The sequence below is a fragment of the Pollicipes pollicipes genome, unplaced genomic scaffold (genome assembly GCF_011947565.3).
Source record: "Pollicipes pollicipes isolate AB1234 unplaced genomic scaffold, Ppol_2.1 Scaffold_5724;HRSCAF=6776_pilon_pilon_pilon, whole genome shotgun sequence".
Classification (NCBI taxonomy): Eukaryota; Metazoa; Arthropoda; class Thecostraca; order Pollicipedomorpha; family Pollicipedidae; genus Pollicipes; species Pollicipes pollicipes.
Genome location: NW_023596746.1, coordinates 41,217,116 through 41,237,326, shown reverse-complemented (window position 1 = coordinate 41,237,326; position 20,211 = coordinate 41,217,116). Strand labels below are relative to the sequence as shown.

Here is a 20,211-nt window from a genome sequence, read left to right as displayed (position 1 = left end):
AGAGACGCTGCATTGTCGTCCTCGGTCGGCTGCACTCTAATATGGCACTCGTCAGTAAACCTTTGCCAGTTAGCACGACGAAGGTTCCAGCAGGAAGGCCTCCTGCCTGGGTGTCCAGCATTCATCCCAAGCCATATTGGGAAACGGTCGCTCCCACATGTAGTGCTCTCAACGAACCAAGACAACCGACAGAAAAGGGACGATGAGCAGATAGAAAGACCTATCGCTGAAGAAGTGCTGGACGGTAGAGATATATGGGTATGCCGGCAGAGATATATGGGTATGCCGGCAGAGATACATTGACGAAATCTGCACCCGGCGGCTCCCCCCTCAACACCCGTCGCATGGCCTGCTTGCGTCCAAGCCAGTGTCACGAAAACACGACGCCTGACCAGCCGATTTCCTCGTGTGGAGACTTCACAAGGCATCCGCAGGATCACAAATTCGGGCCAAAGCCACATGTTGGAAAGCTTCCCCGACCGACCCGCAGGGCAACTCCCTCAGTGACCAGGTTCCCTCCATCGCTACCTGCGGATCCAACGGGGTACGGTGAGACCCAGATAAGAATGAAAAGCTGGGGCCGAGGGGCTGCTAATCCCTACTCTGAATGAGTCAGAGCCCTTGCGGGAGGCACGTTTCGTCTGGCCCCTCCTTTTTGGCCGGAAGGGGCGCTTTACAAGCCTCCCCAACCGCCCGCAGGATCATTGGGGCACGCAATCCCCGCCACCACGGAAAGGTGGCACTTCACGGAGGGGGAGGGGGAGCTGGCGAAATTGGCATGATCAAGATAATCGTAATAGAATCATGCACTGCACGAAGCATTGTGGCATCTTGCGATGCCGGAGGAAGACGCATTTGCAGTGACGCTGACTGTAGTTGTGATGGCGCTGCCGTTGCAGCGGTGGCAGCGCCAGCCTATTGGATGACACCATAATACCCTTCCATTCGACCTATGCAAGGTACTCAAACGTACCAACGCTTCATGGATAGGGTGTCTCGCTGTTACCCGCCTTCATTGTGTATATCGACGGCATATTCATCACCAACGTGACCCATGAAGACACCGTCACCCACCTGCGCCAGGTTCTGCAACGTCTACGGGACTATGGCATGGTGGTCAACAAACCGAAGTGCGTCCTCGAGCGCCTCGGATTCCTCGGACGCGAGGTATCCATGAAGGTCCACGAATTCATGAAGTCCATCGTCCATCCATGAATGTCCATGGATGACGTCGATGAAGAGATGCCCATTGCTCAGAACAAGGACAGCAGCTACTTCGTGGAATGGATCCCGAACAACGTCAAGACTGCCATGTGTGACATCCCATCCCGCAGTCTTAAGATGTCAGCCACCCTTATCGGTAACGGCACCGCCATCCAGGAGCTGTTCAAGCGGATCTCGAGGCAGTTCACGGTCATGTTCCGACGCAAGGCTTTCCTCCACTGGTGTACCGACGAGAGCATGGGTAAGGGGGAGTTCACCGAGGCGGAGAGCAACATGAACGGCCTGGTGTCCGAATACCAGCAGTAGCAGGGGCCTTCGCCTACGAGGAGGGCAAGCTCGACGAGGAGTACGACGGCGGGCGGGCCGAGGTCACGTAAACGGCCCGCCCGCTCCATCACGTCAGGTTCACCATTGTAGTGCGTGGGGCACTGACACTCGACAAAGCACTTTAAACAGGGATATATTCGCTTTCACGGCGGCACGGCGAATCGCTTGACTGTCGTGCAGGCGCGCTGAGGTGGGAGAGCCAGCGGAAGAGGGCAGAGCTGGCGTGCTGCCGTTGTGAGAAAACATGCAAGACATCAGGAAACAATTCAACAAATGAAAGGCTTGAAATTACGCAAGTATTTCTGACTGCGTAAAGAAGTAAATTAGACGGTGGCAAATAACTGCATGTTCAGCTGGCGAAATTGGCATGATCAAGATAATCGTAATGAAATCATGCACTGCACGAAGTATGGTGGCATCTAGCGATGCCGGAGAAAGACGCATTTGCAGTGACGCTGACTGTAGTTGTGATGGCGCTGCCGTTGCAGCGGCGGCAGCGCCAGCCTATTGAATGGTACCATAATACCCTTCCGTTCAGCCTATGCAAGGTTACTCAAACGTACCAACGCTTCATGGATAGGGTGTCTCGCTGTTACCCGCCTTCATTGTGTATATCGACGGCATATTCATCACCGACGTGACCCTTGAAGACACCGTCACCCACCTGCGCCAGGTTCTGCAACGTCTGCGGGATTATGGCATGGTGGTCAACAAACCGAAGTGCGTCCTCGAGCGCCTCGGATTCCTCGGACGCGAGGTATCCATGAAGGTCCACGAATCCATGAAGTCCATCGTCCATCCATGAATGTCCATGGATGACGTCGATGAAGAGATGCCCATTGCTCAGAACAAGGACAGCAGCTACTTCGTGGAATGGATCCCGAACAACGTCAAGACTGCCATGTGTGACATCCCATCCCGCAGTCTTAAGATGTCAGCCACCCTTATCGGTAACGGCACCGCCATCCAGGAGCTGTTCAAGCGGATCTCGAGGCAGTTCACGGTCATGTTCCGACGCAAGGCTTTCCTCCACTGGTGTACCGACGAGAGTATGGGTAAGGTGGAGTTTACCGAGGCGGGGAGCAACATGAACGGTCTGGTGTCCGAATACCAGCAGTAGCAGGGGCCTTCGCCTACGAGGAGGGCAAGCTCGACGAGGAGTACGACGGCGGGCGGGCCGAGGTCACGTAAACGGCCCGCCCGCTCCATCACGTCAGGTTCCCCATTGTAGTGCGTGGGGCACTGACACTCGACAAAGCACTTTAAACAGGGATATATTCGCTTTCACGGCGGCGCGGCGAGTCGCTTGACTGTCGTGCAGGCGCGCTGAGGTGGGAGAGCCAGCGGAAAAGGGCGGAGCTGGCGTGCTGCCGTTGTGAGAAGACATGCAAGACATCAGGAAACAATTCAATAAATGAAGGGATTGAAATTACGCAAGTATTTCTGACTGCGTAAAGAAGTAAATTAGACGGTGACAAATAACTGCAGGTACAGCTGGCGAAATTGGCATGATTAAGATAATCGTTCTGAAATTGTGCACTGTACAAAATACGGCGTCACCTAGCGATGCCGGAGCTAGACACGTTTTCAGTGACGCCGTCTATAGTTCTGATGGTGCTGCCCTTGCAGCGGCGGAAGCATTGAGCGAGCCTCGTGACGTAAAACGAGAAGGGTGCGAGCACGCCTGGCCTTGAAAAACTGAGGTCCACCGAATATCAGCTTCTGGTAGAAATGTGCTTGATAGTTCGTCAAAGTTTAAGTCTTCATACTATTGAGGAAGTCAGCTCTTTACTCATACGAAGTCAACAAGTAAAACTTGAGTGTTGCGCTAATGAGAGTGTATCGAAATGTTGAAAAGTTAGGCTGCCATCGATAAGTGTTTACACACTAGAGCACCGTTCCTTGGTCACTTTAGGAATGTGGCGTCCAGAAAGCTACTCACCATGATTACTGACAAAGAGAAAAATGGTCAGGGGGTCTCACCGATACATCCATAGCAGTTGCTACAGAAGAGAAATACATCCGCCAGGTACCTGATATAGATCAGATATATCTGGCAAACATTCAGACCACTTTGGTGCAGATCAATCACCAGCCCCACAGGCCTGTAACGACATTTGGCACGGACGTGGGATCGATGTCACATCTAGTCTCCTTCCTGGTAGAGCGGATTTCAAACGGCTTTTGTGCCGTCAAATAAGGGCGCTGACGTCGTGGTCTCAGGTGACGTCGCTACCGCTGATAAACGTCGAGTCGGCTTGGCCAGGGGGCGACGATGGTAAATCCCGGCGTCGTCGGCGTCCACAAACAACCGCGTCCGGGAGGGTAAGCAAGACACGCACAGTCACATCTTCACACGGCCGCGCTGACGGTCCGGTTCGCATCGCCGTGAACCGGACCGTCAGCGCGGCCGTCAGTGATGATCGGCGTGAACCGGACCGTCAGTGCGGCCGTCAGCGATGATCGCAGTGAGCCGCACCGTCAGCGCGGCCGTCAGTGATGATCGGCGTGAACCGGACCGTCAGCGCGGCCGCCAGCGATGATCGCCGTGAACCGGACCGTCAGCGCGGCCGCCAGCGATGATCGCCGTGAACCGGACCGTCAGCGCGGCCGCCAGCGATGATCGCCGTGAACCGGACCGTCAGCGCGGCCGTCAGCGATGATCGCAGTGAGCCGCACCGTCAGCGCGGCCGTCAGTGATGATCGGCGTGAACCGGACCGTCAGCGCGGCCGTCAGCGATGATCGCCGTGAACCGGACCGTCAGCGCGGCCGTCAGCGATGATCGCAGTGAGCCGCACCGTCAGCGCGGCCGTCAGTGATGATCGGCGTGAACCGGACCGTCAGCGCGGCCGTCAGCGATGATCGCCGTGAACCGGACCGTCAGCGCGGCCGTCAGTGATGATCGGCGTGAGCCGCACCGTCAGCGCGGCCGTCAGCGATGATCGGCGTGAACCGGACCGTCAGCGCGGCTGTCAGCGATGATCGGCGTGAACCGGACCGTCAGCGCGGCCGTCAGCGATGATCGCCGTGAACCGCACCGTCAGCGCGGCCGTCAGCGATGATCGGCGTGAGCCGCACCGTCAGCGCGGCCGTCAGCGATGATCGGCGTGAACCGGACCGTCAGCGCGGCCGCCAGCGATGATCGCCGTGAATCGGACCGTCAGCGCGGCCGTCAGTGATGATCGCCGTGAATCGGACCGTCAGCGCGGCCGTCAGCGATGATCGCCGTGAACCGGTCCGTCAGCGCGGCCGTCAGTGATGATCGCCGTGAACCGGACCGTCAGCGCGGCCGTCAGCGATCATCGCCGTGAACCGCACCGTCAGCGCGGCCGCCAGCGATGATCGCCGTGAATCGGACCGTCAGCGCGGCCGCCAGCGATGATCGCCGTGAACCGGACCGTCAGCGCGGCCGTCAGTGATGATCGCCGTGAACCGGACCGTCAGCGCGGCCGTCAGCGATGATCGGCGTGAACCGGACCGTCAGCGCGGCCGTCAGCGATGATCGCCGTGAACCGGACCGTCAGCGCGGCCGTCAGCGATGATCGCCGGAACGGCAAAAGCTTTACAAAGTGCGGCAAAGGTCCAGCACAGCAAAGCTGCACCGGAACGGAACATATCCAGTGTGAGCATTTGTACGGTGGCTGTTGCAGGAGCAGATTACAGAGGACTACAGATACCAGACAGAGATTACAGCAAATCTCAAAAAGGGGAGAGAGGCCCTTTAGAACGGCTGACGTGTATGCTCGGAGGGCGCCGATCTGCCCCCTGCTGACGCGGGTTAAAAACCACAATGAGCACGACAGCAGTGCGCATGACCTTTGGCTAGCTTCAAAGGTACCCTCAGGGCAGGGCAGCCAGCACTGGCGGTCGTGCGGACTGATGTGGGGCTCGCAGCTGAGACACCGGTTGCTGGTGTCCTCACAGGAGATGCAGTCCGGCCGGCACGGCTCACACGCGCCGCCCTCAGCTACACAGGCGGCGCGGCCGACAGGCAGGGCCGCACTCGGGGGCCGGGGCACCGCGCTCCGGGGCCGAGGCGCCGCGCTCGGGGACCGGGACGTCGCGCTCGGGGACCGGGACGCCGCGCTCGGGGACCGGGACGCCGCGCTTGGGTGCCGAGGCGCCACGCTCGCGGGTCAGGGCGCAGCGCTCGGGGCCGGGACGTCGCGCCCGGGGGCCGAGGCTCCGCGTTCGCGGGTCAGGGCGCAGCGCTCGAGGGCCGGGGCGTTGATGACACCCTAGGAAGTCGTGTCGGCCCCACTGACTGACCGGGGGTGACGTGTGCAACACGCTTGGGTACGCCACAGCCTGATGGGTTCAGGAGCCGTGCGTTATACATCGTTGTGAATAATAGCAAGGCAAATATTCCGCTCTGTGATGGCACTAAACGAGACATAGAGGGACTGAGTTCGGCTCCAGGTGAACCCGTCCGACTAGAGTTTGAATTTCCCTATGAAAAACTAAAAACATCACGAACAATTTGAGGCGAACATTAACTAAGACAGTTTTTAGTTCTTGCCGTACGACTTTATTGCACATGAAGACAAATTGTCACAAAAGCTGTTAGCATAAGGTGCGGGCTTTTTTAGTCTGACCGAAAAGCTTAATAAACCATGTACCAGTTTGTATACTAATTTCTTACCTTAATGAACTCAATGGAAAGCTGTCACTGGAGGTTTCTTCACCGTTAGGCGTCCGTCGACGTCACTCAAGTGCCGCATCCAACGCGTCAACCCATGACTTAATTACAACACAGTCCTGACAGAGACACGCTGCCGCGAAGCCGCCTTTTTCGCCAGCAGCGGCTGAGCACGGTCTCTGATCAGGCCAACGTACCGTGAAAGTAACTCACAGGCGTAGGAACGTTTCAAAAGGTGGGGGGGGGGGGGCAAGCTAAGGGTTTTCTGGAAAACAAGCCTGATGATCAGGGGGGAGGGGAGTAGAGATGGAGGTTAAATGTTATAGCTGCTATGCCAGATATGAATCTAGAGCTGTTTCTCTCTGATGCACAATCCTGCCTATTCGACTCATCCATGTCATTTTGAAAATTAGGCTATCCGACTTCCCAACATTATTCGCCCATTTGAACATTGCCTTCCCTGGGGAGATAAAATTCCACGAACGGTAGGCGTTCTGGATTATTGGGGAGGTATCTGTCTCAATAGGGCAAACGCTAAAATACGCCCTGAACATAGCCTGGTGAGAATTTTGAAAGTGGATCGATGGCTCACAATATGACAGATTTTGCATGCGCCTTCATTTTGCTAGCTTCTTTTCAAGAGATAAGGCTTGTCGCACCATTTTAGGCGGAAAGAAACTCGGAAGCTTGAAACTTCCAAAAACGATGTGACAAAAGCCATAAAGCTGGAGATTCTCCTTTAAAAACTAAGCCACAAAATGAAGGCCTGTGTGTCATATGTTCCCTATCTAGGCCCCGCTCCCGTCTGTCGTCGGCGACCACTGCCCCGGCCCGGGTGCCTCCCGCATGACTTATTGCGAGCTGATCGTGTGGCTGCTTTTTCATATTTCTGGATCAGCTTGCTACTGATTAGGACGCAAAATATATGTTGGACACCTATAACAGTCATTTTTTTCCGAATGATATTCCCTCACACCACACCAGCCCAGAAAAAAGCTCCCGGGAAGCTGCCCAGCTGCCTGCCCAGGTATGAATTGGCCCAACAGACATCCAATTGCCCATCATTCAACACAGACAACTTAATCTGCTTTTGTGTGTACGCAGGGACGTAGTCAAGACCTTGCTAAAATGAGCACATTATTGACAAAAGCCCCCCTTACGGTGATCCTCCCAAAACATCCCTGGATATGGTTTACTTGTTAACAAGGGATACGGTTTTCTTCGTTTCATTGCTATTTTTACGTCGTTACCAGGACGGAAACCAGGAGCTATCGTGAGATCAATTTTGTTTGCATTTTTAATTTTGCAGAAATCAGGCGTTGAACGACCGCATGGAATAAATCAGCGGTGCCCTTTGTGTTTACGGTGGTTTTAGTAGACTATCTTTAAGGCGATAGAATTCAGAAGCTTTTTCAGGATGTTTTATCTGCGTTCTACAGACGTTGAGGACATTGCGAAGGTGGACTGTATAACAATATGTTTGATCGAAACTTGAGGCTGAAAATTTTGATGGTAGATCGAGCTGTCAACAATGTGTATTGACATCGCCAAGCCACGTTTGTCTGGAAATCTCAAACATCCAATCAGAGTCGGTTAGTGATGTAGCTTTTGTAACGTGGTTTTAACATGCACATTTGCAAATCTTGGCAACAAAAACCTCAACACCAGGAGTTGCAGTCTCCGTAGTCCGCGGAGCGTTAGCCCAGTGGTTAACTTTTCGTCGTGGCCCACCGGTACACAAAAATGATGACGCTTCTGAAATAATAACCTTTAAATACTTAAATATGTTAGCAATAAAGCTTATGGGGCATTATTTTGAGCATGCGCACTTGCAAAGCTTGGTTACAAAAACCTCAGCGCCAGTCAATGCGGTCTCCGCAGGCCGCGCAGCGTCTAATTTGATGCTGCACTTTGCGCTTCCCTTCCACAGCATTTTTAACATAAAACAAAGTTAAGGAATTAAACAATAAAATAACAACAGACAATTCAACAAGCATAAAGCACTCAAGCATAAACAATCTGGGACTTCTTCACATCAGCCCATCACCAAGTCAGACACAATACACATACCTCTGGGTTCTGTTAAGATGGGGTCAGGGAAAGCAAACAATTTGTCACTTTTTCTTACAAAAGACCAATGCTTATTTCCATAAAAATAACCTAACTATGCCTGACCTAAAGAGGCCTTACCTCATCTCATCCTGTCTAACCTGTTGGTATCACAGCAGCAGTTGTGAATTACTGATTCCTGCACAATTGCTATTGTCACTTGCCATGCACTTCACCAACTTAACCTAATTTAGAGTAGCCCATATGTTGAACATCATCTCAACTCACCCACCTGCTGGCAGCAACATTTAAGATAAAAGCATGATAAAGCTCATTTTTTTGCTGGTTTCAACTCGCATTCTTAATCAGTTCATTTGTGTATGCTTGTTGACACGAGAAAAAGTTGACAACACATAAATGAAAACACTTTGAATCACTTTGAACAACTTATTCTGATTGCCATGGTTAACGTCTGTCAAGGGCAATAGTGGGTGTGCTCCACAAAACTATCGCTCTTCTCAAAAAGCAGCATAACTTTTGGATGACCATGCCAGCTTTGCTGCTTGCCTTTTCAGCTGCAGCAAAGGCATCTACTTAGGCTTGTTTATTCATATTTAATGACATATTTTGAGATGTTGGTTCACATTTTAAATGGGATGGTCTGACTATTTGCTTAATGCTGATATTTACCTCATATTATAATTGCTATGCGGCTTGGAGTATTCCAGTGTTAAAAATATGTTGCATATATATACAGTACAGTCATTTGCCAGCAAGCAAACCGCGACAACTATGGAAAAACGCGGTCCAAGCAACCACGAGGGACCACTTCAAGAAATTTGAGGCAAATAATCAAGAATGTGGGACAAAATAAGCCCACTGCATGCCTTGTGATTTCATAATTTGTCTCATGACAAAACTCGATGGATTAAAACAGAAAATGGCTAACTCTGGTTCCAAAGCGTGAGTTGAAAGCAGGTAAGGTAAGCAATTAATTGGTCCACAGGAGACTTACTGGCTTTTTCAGGGCACACCTCTTCCTGGTCCCTCCAAAACAAAAAGTCAGTACCACACTTTGCACAGTTTGCTGACAGATTGAGTAATCCCATTCACCCCCCAAATATAAATATCAATCAAGTCCAACAACCTAGGATATTAAAATGCGAAACAAGTAAGAGGTGTGCATGATGAACACTTCCGGAGGGCGGAATTTTGCCATCAAACACTTCTGTATTAGCTGCGTCAGGTCTGTCCCAAAGCTCTATATGACAGCATAAGGATGGCGTTGTCAGGTACTTCGGTGAGTTAGACACTCGAAATGCATAGATTTATCATTATCGAGCACCGCCATGAACCAAAAAATGGCTAACCGAGGGCTAAACAGGGCAAAAATGGCGGTAAAAATTAGTTCCGTGCTTCAAGTTATCGCCTTCATTTCCTGTGAATTATTCACTCTTGGGTGCGTACCAAAGATGTTTGGACGGCTGGCGAATTAATCCAATTTATGTGTAAAATACGTGTAAGTTTGCAGTTGGAGCATCTTGCAGAGGATTTGGTCAACATTTTAAGCCACAGATAGTACCTCTAAAGGCAATTGAAAAGGAAGGAAGATTGAAGTGGTACCACACTCGTATGATACCAAGAAAAAAAGGAGTCAAGTAATATAAAGACTGATACTTTTTAGGAATTTTTTGTTATCAGCTGATTTGACTTAAATCTGTTAAAATAAGTACTCAAATGGTAATATTCATCTTGTAAACGTTATTTAGAAGACCTTTCTTGGCCTTTTCACTCCTGCATTTCGGGAGTGATGCAATTTAATGGTCAGGTTTCTTCGGGTAAAAGAAATACTTGGAGTAAAATTATCTACTAGGCCTTGCTGGTGTTTGCACCAGGCTCTGCTTTCGTGGCGTGGTGGTGAGACAAAAAAAAATTGCGGATGCGTGAAAACCATGCACTTGGCACACTGCTGCCGATTGTGATGCATTTTGTAAACAAACCAAACTTGATGCGTGCAAGCGGCTGGAGTCGCTGGGGGTCTTGGGCTTGAAAGTACCTGGCGCCCTTGCTCTGTGCATACATAAACATGATTCAGATGTAGGTGAGGCAGGACATAGCCTAGTCCAGTACTCCAGGTTCTGTGGAGCCTTGTTTATGTTTGGTGGTTTCAAGTGAGCTCGGTTTTGGATGACATCTGAAAACCTCAGAAAGGGAAATGTGGGTTTGGCATGTGCGGTTAGATAATGTCAGGCAGGAGTGAAAAATTCACATAAAATATGGGGAAGAGGAGTAAAAAATTCATCCTCGTAGGGCGCTGCATTCCACTCAAAGTCGGCAATTCTAGGACACTGGCAACAACAGCCTGGAAGCCCGGCATTGCAGTCTCCACAGGCCGCGCGGTGTCGGCCTGCGACTGTGACGCTAAGCGATGGCCAATAAGCAAACGAAAAAGATGACACATCTTGAGGAAGATGGCTGGTGAACTAGGTTAATTTCATGGATGTTTAAATGTGGTACAAAAGTAAGCTAAACACAACCTTAATCTGAAAAGTCCGGCCGCGCTGGGTGTGGCCGGCGCCCGAGCAGGCGGCGCACGGCGGGTGGCAAGACCGGTGGTCCCCCGCTTCGCCCGGGTGCGTGCCTGGCCCGCGCTGGGGCGGGCACGCGCTGAAAACGGGCACACATACCAGTCGGAGCACAGACCGTGGCGGGGGCCACCGGCCGGATTGTCGCGTGCATTGCCTGACCATACCACTAGCTTGGCCCTTCGGTTCTTGCGGCCTTAAATATGCTCGACCATGGCTTGGTTCTACAGCCAGGCTTACAACAGCACCAACAGCTTGGTCTCCTCCGCCGCATTTGCAAAATATCCTGCTTGGCAAGGATAGACTTGCCTCCAACCTCTGTAACATTCGTTGTGGTCTTTAGAAGGCTTGCTGGGCGGACCGTGACGGGACGGCGGGAGACTGAAGTAAAAAGCAGCACAAATAATTAAAGGTCACTAAAGATAAGTCAACATGGCAAGTTTCTAAAATTGCTATCTTCATTACGCTTTTTAACTTTTAACTTTTTTTAGCAAATATAAATTGGGTTGTGATTCATTCCGATTAAGACACATGTGTACGCATACCCCTCACAGCCACAGGATTTTGCGCCCATCCCATTCATACAGTTTTGGTATGATCACCGGCCATGGTGAGGTTATTTGCCTCAGTAACGGATCATAAAGCCAGTGAGTACCGCAAAGAAAACCAGATGGAGTCGATCTCAAGCCAGCACCATGGATGATTCTCCCGGGTCAAATGCAATCGTTTATCTATGTTGAGCCAGTTTTTGATGAACGAAGACGTGCTGATCGAATTGTTGGCGTATGATACTTGTCGATGCATGTAATTGATGATCATCGTCGGAATGACCATTGCCATCAGAATGCCTCTCGAATTCGGGGCCAATACAAGTTTTTCCAAGCCTTAACTCCTCGGCCACTTACTTCGAGTTCCCCAACTTTTCCGCTTCCAGCAGAGCGTCTCTGACGTCACCAGGCAGACGATGGTGCTGCTCAAGCAGATCTTCATGATTATACCGAACGGCCGCCCTGTTAGAGTACGGCCGCCCTGTTAGAGTGCGGTCGATGGCCAGTGCGGTGGCTATATAGTCCGACCGAGGACAACGCTCCGTTATATACGAATCACCGCGTCTTTCGCCAGCTGATAACGCAAATGTCCATCCGTGCTATCTGAAGACTTGCAGTTAAGACCATGAGCCACCCCGCTGTCATCGTGGCGCGGACGTTTGTTGTGCCGGCCGCGTTGTGCTGGCCGTGTTGTGCCGGCCGTCTTGTGCTGGTCGTGTTGTACCGGCTATGTTGTGCCGGCCGTGTTGTGCTGGCAGTGTTGTGCCGGCCGTCTTATGCTGGCCGTGTTGTTCCGGCCACATTTTTCTGGCCGTGTTGTGCCGGCCGTGTTGTGCTGGCCGTGTTGTGCCGGCCGTATTTTGCTGGCCGTGTTGTGCCGGCCGTCTTGTGCTGGCCGTGTTGTGCCGGACGTGTTGCACTGGTCGTGTTGTACCGGCCATGTTGTGCCGAACGTGTTGTACTGGTCGTGTTGTGCCGGCCATGTTGTGCTGGCCGTGTTGTGTTGGCCGAGTTGTGATGGTCGTGTTGCGCCGGGCGTGTTGTGCCGGCCGTAATGTGCTGGCCGTGTTGTGCTGGCCCTGTTGTGCCAGCCTTGTTGTGCCAGCCGTGTTGTGCTGGCCGATTTGTGATGGTCGTGTTGTGCTGGCCGTGTTGCCACATCCAACAATATCGATTTCAGGGCACAAAATCTCATGCCCGAAACAAATCGCGTTTTCGGGATTCAAAATATCAAGCAACACGCCTGGCTCTTATCTTCTCTCTGACTGCGTTCCACTCGTCATGAGAAAGCTTCGTTTGGCAGAAAAATTGTGCTGAAAGGGCCTGCCTGAATGTACACTGGCCGAAAACCACTCTTTATGAAAGCGACCTTAAAACCACTCTTTATGTCGTGCCCTGACGGCACGACACAACGAGAGCTGTTAGCTGTGAGCCAACGCCCGCACAACACTCATACGCACGAGTGTTGCGCGGAGATGTAAGCCAGTCCGGAAGACGTTACATCGTAACGTTTTCCGGGCTGGCCAGCATCCAACCCCGCCCACCTAACTGGACAAAAGATGTTGCCGGGGCTTTTTAGACCTTAAAATGTGTGCTCTGCTTGATGTGTGACCTTAAAAATTAATGTGACTCACTTAGACCTTAAAATGAGTGCTTTGTCTGGGGTTTTAAACTAAAATAGCCATCACGAAGGTCATTCGGCGCAGTTCACAGCCCTCCCTTGTTGAGACCTATACCCCCTTAGTTTTTTAAGGTGCTGCCCGCGAAGATGAAACATCAAAATGCCCAAGCTCACAGCGTCCAGTGTACACAGCATTCAATACCGTAACATCCAGGGTTCGGAACATAAACAATGCGTCCAGCCACGCGTTCATTGGAGGGGGGGGAAGGGTGGGGGGGGGGGGGGGGCATTTCGTCGAAGCGCGCAACGTCCGAAGTCCTAACATTCAAAGTCGATAGCATCCAACGATCAGGGCATTCAAATTAATTTGGATTTCTGCCGGTAGATGGCACTGCTGCGGCATACTTCTGTTCAACTCTTGTCACTAAATGGCCCAAAGTCATATTTCCCTCTTTTGTCAACAGATAACATAGTGAACCCGGTGTTTAACCCACGGTCACGTGATAGATACCGTAAAATATGGCTACTGCAAATATGGCTACTGCAAATACGGCTACTACACATTAACTAGAGTGCCTGGTGGTCACCTCCGGTCTGGGAGTGACTGCGCCCTGGGACTCGCCGGCGGACTGAGCGCCGGGCGGCGCCGAGGCCGGAGGCGCGGCGGCCGGCGCGGGCTCGGCCGGGACCGCTGCGCCTTCGGGGCAGGCGGGCCCCGCGCCCCAGCCTCTACCGCTGGCTCTGGCTTTTATGCAGAAGGAAGCTGGGTGGTGTGATGGAGAGGTTGGCGGCGAAGTCAAGGGCTTCATGGCGAAGGGCAAGGAACTCATCCTTAAGCGTTTCGGTGTGTGAGAGAGGCAGTGCGGTGACGCAGCGGCGGCCCGCCAGGAGCGGCGGCTGGCGGCTGGCGGGTATCGTCTCGCCCGACGCGCTGTGATGTCCGTCGGTACTGGCCGTACTGGCCGGCCAGCTGCTGTGATAAGGCGGTGTGCAGCCGCCATTGAGATCGAGCCTCTGGAGGGGAGACTCGCTGCGGTTGACGGAGCCTCTGGAGAGGAGACTCGCTGCGGCTGACGGAGCCTCTGGAGAGGAGACTCGCTGCGGTTGACGACTGAGACTCGCAGACGCTTGGCTCAGCTTCGCGACTCCGCTCGCAGGACCCCGCCCCAGGGCCCGCACCTAGCCAAAATCCACCGGCTGCGCAGCTCTGGAGCTCACAAACGCCATCTGGTGTCCAGCTTCACAGCTCAGCGCCCACAGATGTCAGCTCAGCTCAGCGAAGCTGTACGCTAGTGTCCCTGACAGTGGCGCACTCCCAACGGCGGCCGACCGCAGCTCACACACAGGCTGCCCCTGAACTTGTCGGTGGGGTTGCGCTCTTCCCGGATGTTGAAGAGGAGCATCGTCCGACGTTGATACCAACATCGATGTGGGCGTCATTGCTGACATTGCCGTGCCTGCAATGTATGGGTACCGGCTCACTCCAGGCCAGTCATACGATGGTGGTGATTTCACAGAGCACGACATGCCTCGTAATTTCTCCTCTGCTTTCGCTTCTCTTATTAAAGTTCAGCCCGCTATTCCTCCATGCCGACTGTGCCAATGCTCACAAAGTGAGACATCCTCTCCAGTTTTCTAGCGTTTTATCAGTCTCGAGGTGGGGAGATGTAGTTACCATGGCACCTCCTGCTCCGCACATAGCGCCGAGCGCTGCGCTGTTTCGCTCATGTCTGCGTGAACATGGCATTTTCTAGTAAGTTAAGATATCATGCTGCAGAGATTTTGAACAGTTAAATGCGCATGCTACTGTACCAAGAGTGCCTGCGGCCAGCGGTCCTACATTTGGTCCCAGCATAGGTTCCGTACCACGAGGGAGCCATGTCCCACAGGCGTCAATCTATGCATAATGCACCGTCACGCTTACGACGCTCCTTGCATGCAAATCACATGACTAAAACCCGTCGATATCGCATTCGAAGTGACTCAGCGGCGTGTTTGGATGGGTAGTAAGGTATCGCACCTTTGTGTTGAAGACAGCGGGGCATGCGATAGTGATGACAGGGGGCAGTAATCGGTTTCGTGAAGTTCCCAGAGCCGCTGTCGTGTAAAGCTCTTCGATCAGATATCGAAGTCGTGCCGTCAGGTGACCTGATAAATGACACATGCACTAAAGAGCCGGATGCGCACCACTTCAGCCAGGTACGGTGCGTCCCACCTGCCGTCCTGCATCTGCTGTTGCATGCTCGTTACCTGGGTACGTTAGGAACATTTGGACAAAACACGTCAGGGAAGAGACGGAATGTCAATAACGATTGAGCGCAATTTTGGCGTGCGGTCAGAGCCTTTAAGGTTTTTTTAACAAAAGGCCTGGTTATAGTGCCCGAGTTACCACTGTGAGTCACAATCACAGCAAGCGAACGTGCCTGAGCACTATAGCCAGACCGCACTGCTCTGCACTGCCGGCAGGTAACCGTCTGCGCGTGGGCACTATAGCCAGACCGCACTGCTCTGCACTGCCGGCAGGTAGCCGTCTGCGCGTGGGCACTACAACCAGACCGCACTGCTCTGCACTGCCGGCAGGTAACCGTCTGCGCGCAGCGAGGCGTCCATTCTCTTTCAAACCCGCCCGTCGTTTGAGCGCGGGCACGGCTGGCTGGCGCACGCGATGACTCCAGGCCTGGTGACATTTGACAGATGACATGCGCGTGTCGGATAACATGGACCTTGACTTTGTCTCGTCTCGCGGAACGCGGGAATGTTCGGGATGGTCCGCAGCTCATGTTCATCGGATATACCAAGCGGCAGGGAAACAGCTCCGTCCTCAAGTCCTCAAGGCCAGGCACATGTAGCTCTAACAAAGATCTCGGGGTTAAGATAGATTAATCAATTATTTTGTAGCAGGTTCGGAAGCGCGCTGGCCGCCCATGGTCCCGTAAACCCCAGCATGTCCCTCTGAGGCGCGGCCGCCCGCCTCCTGGTGGTGTACCGCTGGCCGCCTGAGTCTGGCGGCGGAGGCCGCAGTCTGAGCGCGGCCCAGACGGCGGCCAGCGTCGCCATCCGAGGCCCGGCAGCCGCCTGCTGTGACGCTCCAGACCCAGACGGCGGCCAGCGTCGCCATCCGAGGCCCGGCAGCCGTCTGCTGTGACGCTCCAGACCCAGACGGCGGCCAGCGTCGCCATCCGAGGCCCGGCAGCCGTCTGCTGTGACGCTCCAGACCCAGACGGCGGCCAGCGTCGCCATCCGAGGCCCGGCAGCCGTCTGCTGTGACGCTCCAGACCCAGACGGCGGCCAGCGTCGCCATCCGAGGCCCGGCAGCCGTCTGCTGTGACGCTCCAGACCCAGACGGCGGCCAGCGTCGCCATCCGAGGCCCGGCAGCCGCCTGCTGTGACGCTCCAGACCCAGACGGCGGCCAGCGTCGCCATCCGAGGCCCGGCAGCCGCCTGCTGTGACGCTCCAGACCCAGACGGCGGCCAGCGTCGCCATCCGAGGCCCGGCAGCCGTCTGCTGTGACGCTCCAGGCCCAGACGGCGGCCGGCACACGGCTGTCCTCACGACCGCAGGCGGAGGCGAAGTCACCTGTCGCCGGTCAGTCGGCGAGGACTTCGCACTGGCGCCGGACATGTACAAAACAACTCATGTTTTGAGGAGCTTCAGCACTGGAAGCGTCGCAGCGTCCCGCGAGATACGGAGCTGGATTGAACTTTCCGACAAGGATGAGGTGTCATTTCATGGTATTCAATTCAGAGTATCATTCTGAGTTCGTCAGACTTCTCCATAAAGGTGACACGCACCACTGGGTTATTTGTGAACGCTGTGCATTGCTTTCAGCGGAGGTAGAGGCCAGGAACATCACCCGTAGTCCTAAATATACGTTTATTCAAATGACAACAACTGATCTCTAGAATATTAAGCACTTTGTTAAGGCACACGTTTGGCACAGGGTAGTCGGATGTTACCACAGAACGAACAAAAAGTTCCTCTTCCCACGAACATCGCGGGACCGGGTGTCTATTTTCTATGTGAACAGGTCTGAGATTTCGCCTCCAAAAATTGCACGTACAAAACGTATGACCAAAACCACGTAGCTGGACTGAGATTAAGTACACAAGCGTTTGCACTTGCAAGCTACTTCCAGCTGCCACGTAAAATGAAGCTGGCGAACAAAAAAGAACAGAGGGAGGAATACTCCACTGACGCGAATACAAAAATACGCCACAAACACAAGTACAAATCCAAGTCATCGATGGCAAATGAATGTGTGCGGCGGTCCGCGCGACGCCGCCATCGCCTCCGCCGCGCGCGAGTTGGCACACCGAGTTGTACGTGGCGCGGCGCCGGCAGCCGACCCGTTGCCGTCGCCGGCGGCCCTGCGCCGCGCGCCCGGCCCGCCGGCCCATTCCGCCGCGGGCGGCGCGCGTCCGCGGATCACCGCCAGGGCGCGCCGCCGCCGCCGCCGCCGCCGCCGCCGCGGGCTAGTCCCACGCCACGCTGGACGTCTGTCGGCCGGCGGCGCTCCTCCCGCCGGCTGAGACCGGTCCGCCAGCCGGGTCGGCGCGTTACGGGTTGGTTAGCTCTGTCCAGCGAGACGGGCGGGCAGCGGTGGAAAAGAGAGAACAGCAGTGTTAGTACATGGTAGCGGAGACCCGGGCGCGCAGGCGGCATATGGTACACGGCGAACCGGTCTCGCATTAGTGGTGGGGTAAAATGCACGCCAGAGTCCAGGACCGTGTGCCGAGGCGTTAATTCCGGTTAAGAGACGCGGCACTACGTGAGGTAAGCTGTCCGTGGCCGATCATGAGTGTCAACAGCAAGCACGAGAACTACGTTGCCGATGACGGCACGCCCGTCGGGCAGCAGCAATTCGCTGCCGGGCCGCGGCAAGGGGAGGACGTCCCCAGATCAGTCACCGTTACTGCGGCGGGACCCTCCGGGTGGCGGGCAGACACCGGGCGACACATGCTCCGTGTGGCAGGGATGGAGCCAGACAGCGACGGCGGTGGGAGCGAGAGTACGGGCCAAGCGGTTCACGAGCAGCAGACGGGAAGGCGGCGGGGCAGCCAGGCAGCACGGCGGGCCAGTCACTCGGCAACATGTACCCGGCAACGGCGGCTAACGGCTCTGGCGCCGGCTTACTCAGAGAACTCTGACCGGCCATGTGGCCGGCAAAGAAATCAACTCCGACTATCAAAACGGAACAATGTATTGCGTTCTCCACAACACGTACTGCCAACGTTCACAAGCAGATACAAAACACTGCAGCACCATCAGCCTACAACCGCTGCAGACAGGCGCACGAGTTGCACACAACACCCGGCCGGCGGCGCGCGCGCCTGCGATCACCAGCCGCGAGTGAGTGCCGCGGCGGGGAGGCGACACTGACCCGGCTCAGGTCAGCCTGGCCGCCTGAGGATACGGCGCGGAACGAGGAGGAGACGGAAGGGGAACGGTCGTGACCCGACGCCCGGGCGCCCACTGACCTGCTCCGTTCGCCCGGCGCGCTACATTTGTGAGAGTGAGCCCACCCTCTGGTACGGGTGCTCGCGCCCCTGGGTCAGCATCTGGCGGTGCTTGGACGCGGCCGCACCTAGATCGGCAGAGCGTTAAGCGTCACGAGGCGGCGACAGCACAGGCCCCACGACACACGCCGGGGACGAAAGCCTCCCGCTGGACACCACAGGCCCCAGAGCAGCCGCCGCAGGCGACAGCGCCTTGGGCGAAGCTCACAAGACAGCGCAATACCCACAGCAGACAAAGGGGAGCCCGGGAAGCGCTCTCCCACACAACACAGGTTCCAGAGCAGACACCGGGGAGGACAGCGCTTCAGTAGAGCTCACAGGATCACAGGGCGGGACAGGCCTCCCGAGTGTACTCAGCAGGACGCGCCTGGGTGAGCTTCACCGGATGGCGCATGTCCTATGGCACCGGGCAGGGCGGCGCTTGGGAAGAACCCAGACATCACAAGGCCAAAGGCGGCACATCACCAGACCCGTGTGTTCGAGCGCCCAGATTCAGGCCCTGCCACAAACAGGCCCCACCACAAGGCGCGGCAGACACACACGTCGGCGATCAACGCTGCCAGGAGACATGGGACACGCAGCTGCCTCGCAGGTCCCTCGGCTGGCGCCATGTGCTTAGTATAACCCATGAAGTGGGTATCGGCCCATTGAGACACAAAAAAGACGAAATTCATCTGGGCTGTAAGACGACTAGAGCAATTCACCACGGTCCATGAGCTGTCTGAAACTTCACGCCGGATAGTATCATTCGCATTATCGTACTTTTTGACTGACAAGAAGACAAATCCTGACACATCTCTCCAACTGGAACGCAACTGGAGCGAAAAGCGCGTCGCCAGTTCCAGAAAAGCGCAAAACTCCCAGAAATATTACTGAACTGTTTTTGTCTTAGCCTTAAATTCGGGTGCAAAATAACGCAGACCAGGTGGAAAGGTACACAATCTACATCCCCACAGGGCACGCAACGGGAGCCGTTTCACCGGAACAAGGCAGCGAGACGACAGTGACGGAGCGTAGGCGATCAGCACGGACCCCAACGAGGACGCGTGGTGGGCAGCTTCGCAGGACACAAGCACATCCGAGGCACAACACGATCTAGCGGCAACTGCGGAATCCCTCATATTTCTCCCGGCGCACAAACAAACGCACACGACAACACTGACTAGACAGTGTCATCTAGCGGAAAATCGCCCCTCAGTTTGAAAAAGTATGAAATCAATCTTTCAACTCCAACAGCGTCATATATCTCCAATCTAAGCAAGGCATTTCGCTGGAGGACGACTGCTTAATTCCTGTACAAATGCACTTGGGCGGCTTCTACATGACACATCCGCGTACAAAACGACGGCGGCCGAGTAAAGTGAACTGGCCGCTTATGAACTGGCCTGGGTCGTCAAACAACCGGTCGGTCATCATCATGGTGAGAACGAGGCAAACCGGGCAAAACAACTGGGCCGGATCTGTCCAGACGAGCCAGATCTTAATGGCGCGGCACAGGCGGAGGCACGACCTCCGCCACGATCAGCATAACTCGTCCCTCGGATCAGAACGGGCCCTGACAAAACCATTGTGCCATGTGTGCCATTCGATGCTCGGCAATAGTTCGAAATAAGCCACGACGCGCGGAACAAGCTTTCACACGACTCGCTACAATTCCGTGCGTTACGTGATAAATGACTTGTACCGACATGGTCGACACA

At 54.5% G+C, this 20,211-nt stretch overlaps 3 protein-coding genes across 5 annotated transcripts in view; 2 read left to right on the top strand and 1 right to left on the bottom strand.

Annotated features, from left to right (window-relative positions):
* The first annotated feature begins 1,215 nt into the window (after nt 1-1,215).
* On the top strand, nt 1,216-1,530 carry LOC119102202 (tubulin beta chain-like). Its single transcript, XM_037225552.1, has one exon. It carries the CDS (start codon nt 1,216-1,218, stop codon nt 1,528-1,530), a length of 315 nt encoding a protein of 104 aa, XP_037081447.1.
* Nucleotides 1,531-2,356: 826 nt separating this feature from the next.
* Nucleotides 2,357-2,671, top strand: LOC119102219 (tubulin beta chain-like). Its single transcript, XM_037225581.1, has one exon. It carries the CDS (start codon nt 2,357-2,359, stop codon nt 2,669-2,671), a length of 315 nt encoding a protein of 104 aa, XP_037081476.1.
* A 14,788-nt stretch (nt 2,672-17,459) lies between these two features.
* The window catches only part of LOC119102217 (protein held out wings), a 29,184-nt gene continuing 26,432 nt past the window's right edge, over nt 17,460-20,211 (bottom strand). For 2 of the 3 annotated variants that reach the window (XM_037225576.1, XM_037225578.1), the window contains 2 exons: nt 18,473-18,579; nt 17,460-17,568 (listed from right to left, as the gene is read on the bottom strand). In XM_037225576.1, coding sequence (XP_037081471.1) covers nt 18,494-18,579 — 86 coding nt within the window. In that variant the 3' untranslated portion in view covers nt 17,460-17,568; nt 18,473-18,493. Of the gene's footprint in view, nt 17,569-18,181; nt 18,580-20,211 lie in introns of those variants that run through there. The other variant, XM_037225577.1, reaches the window with a different exon arrangement.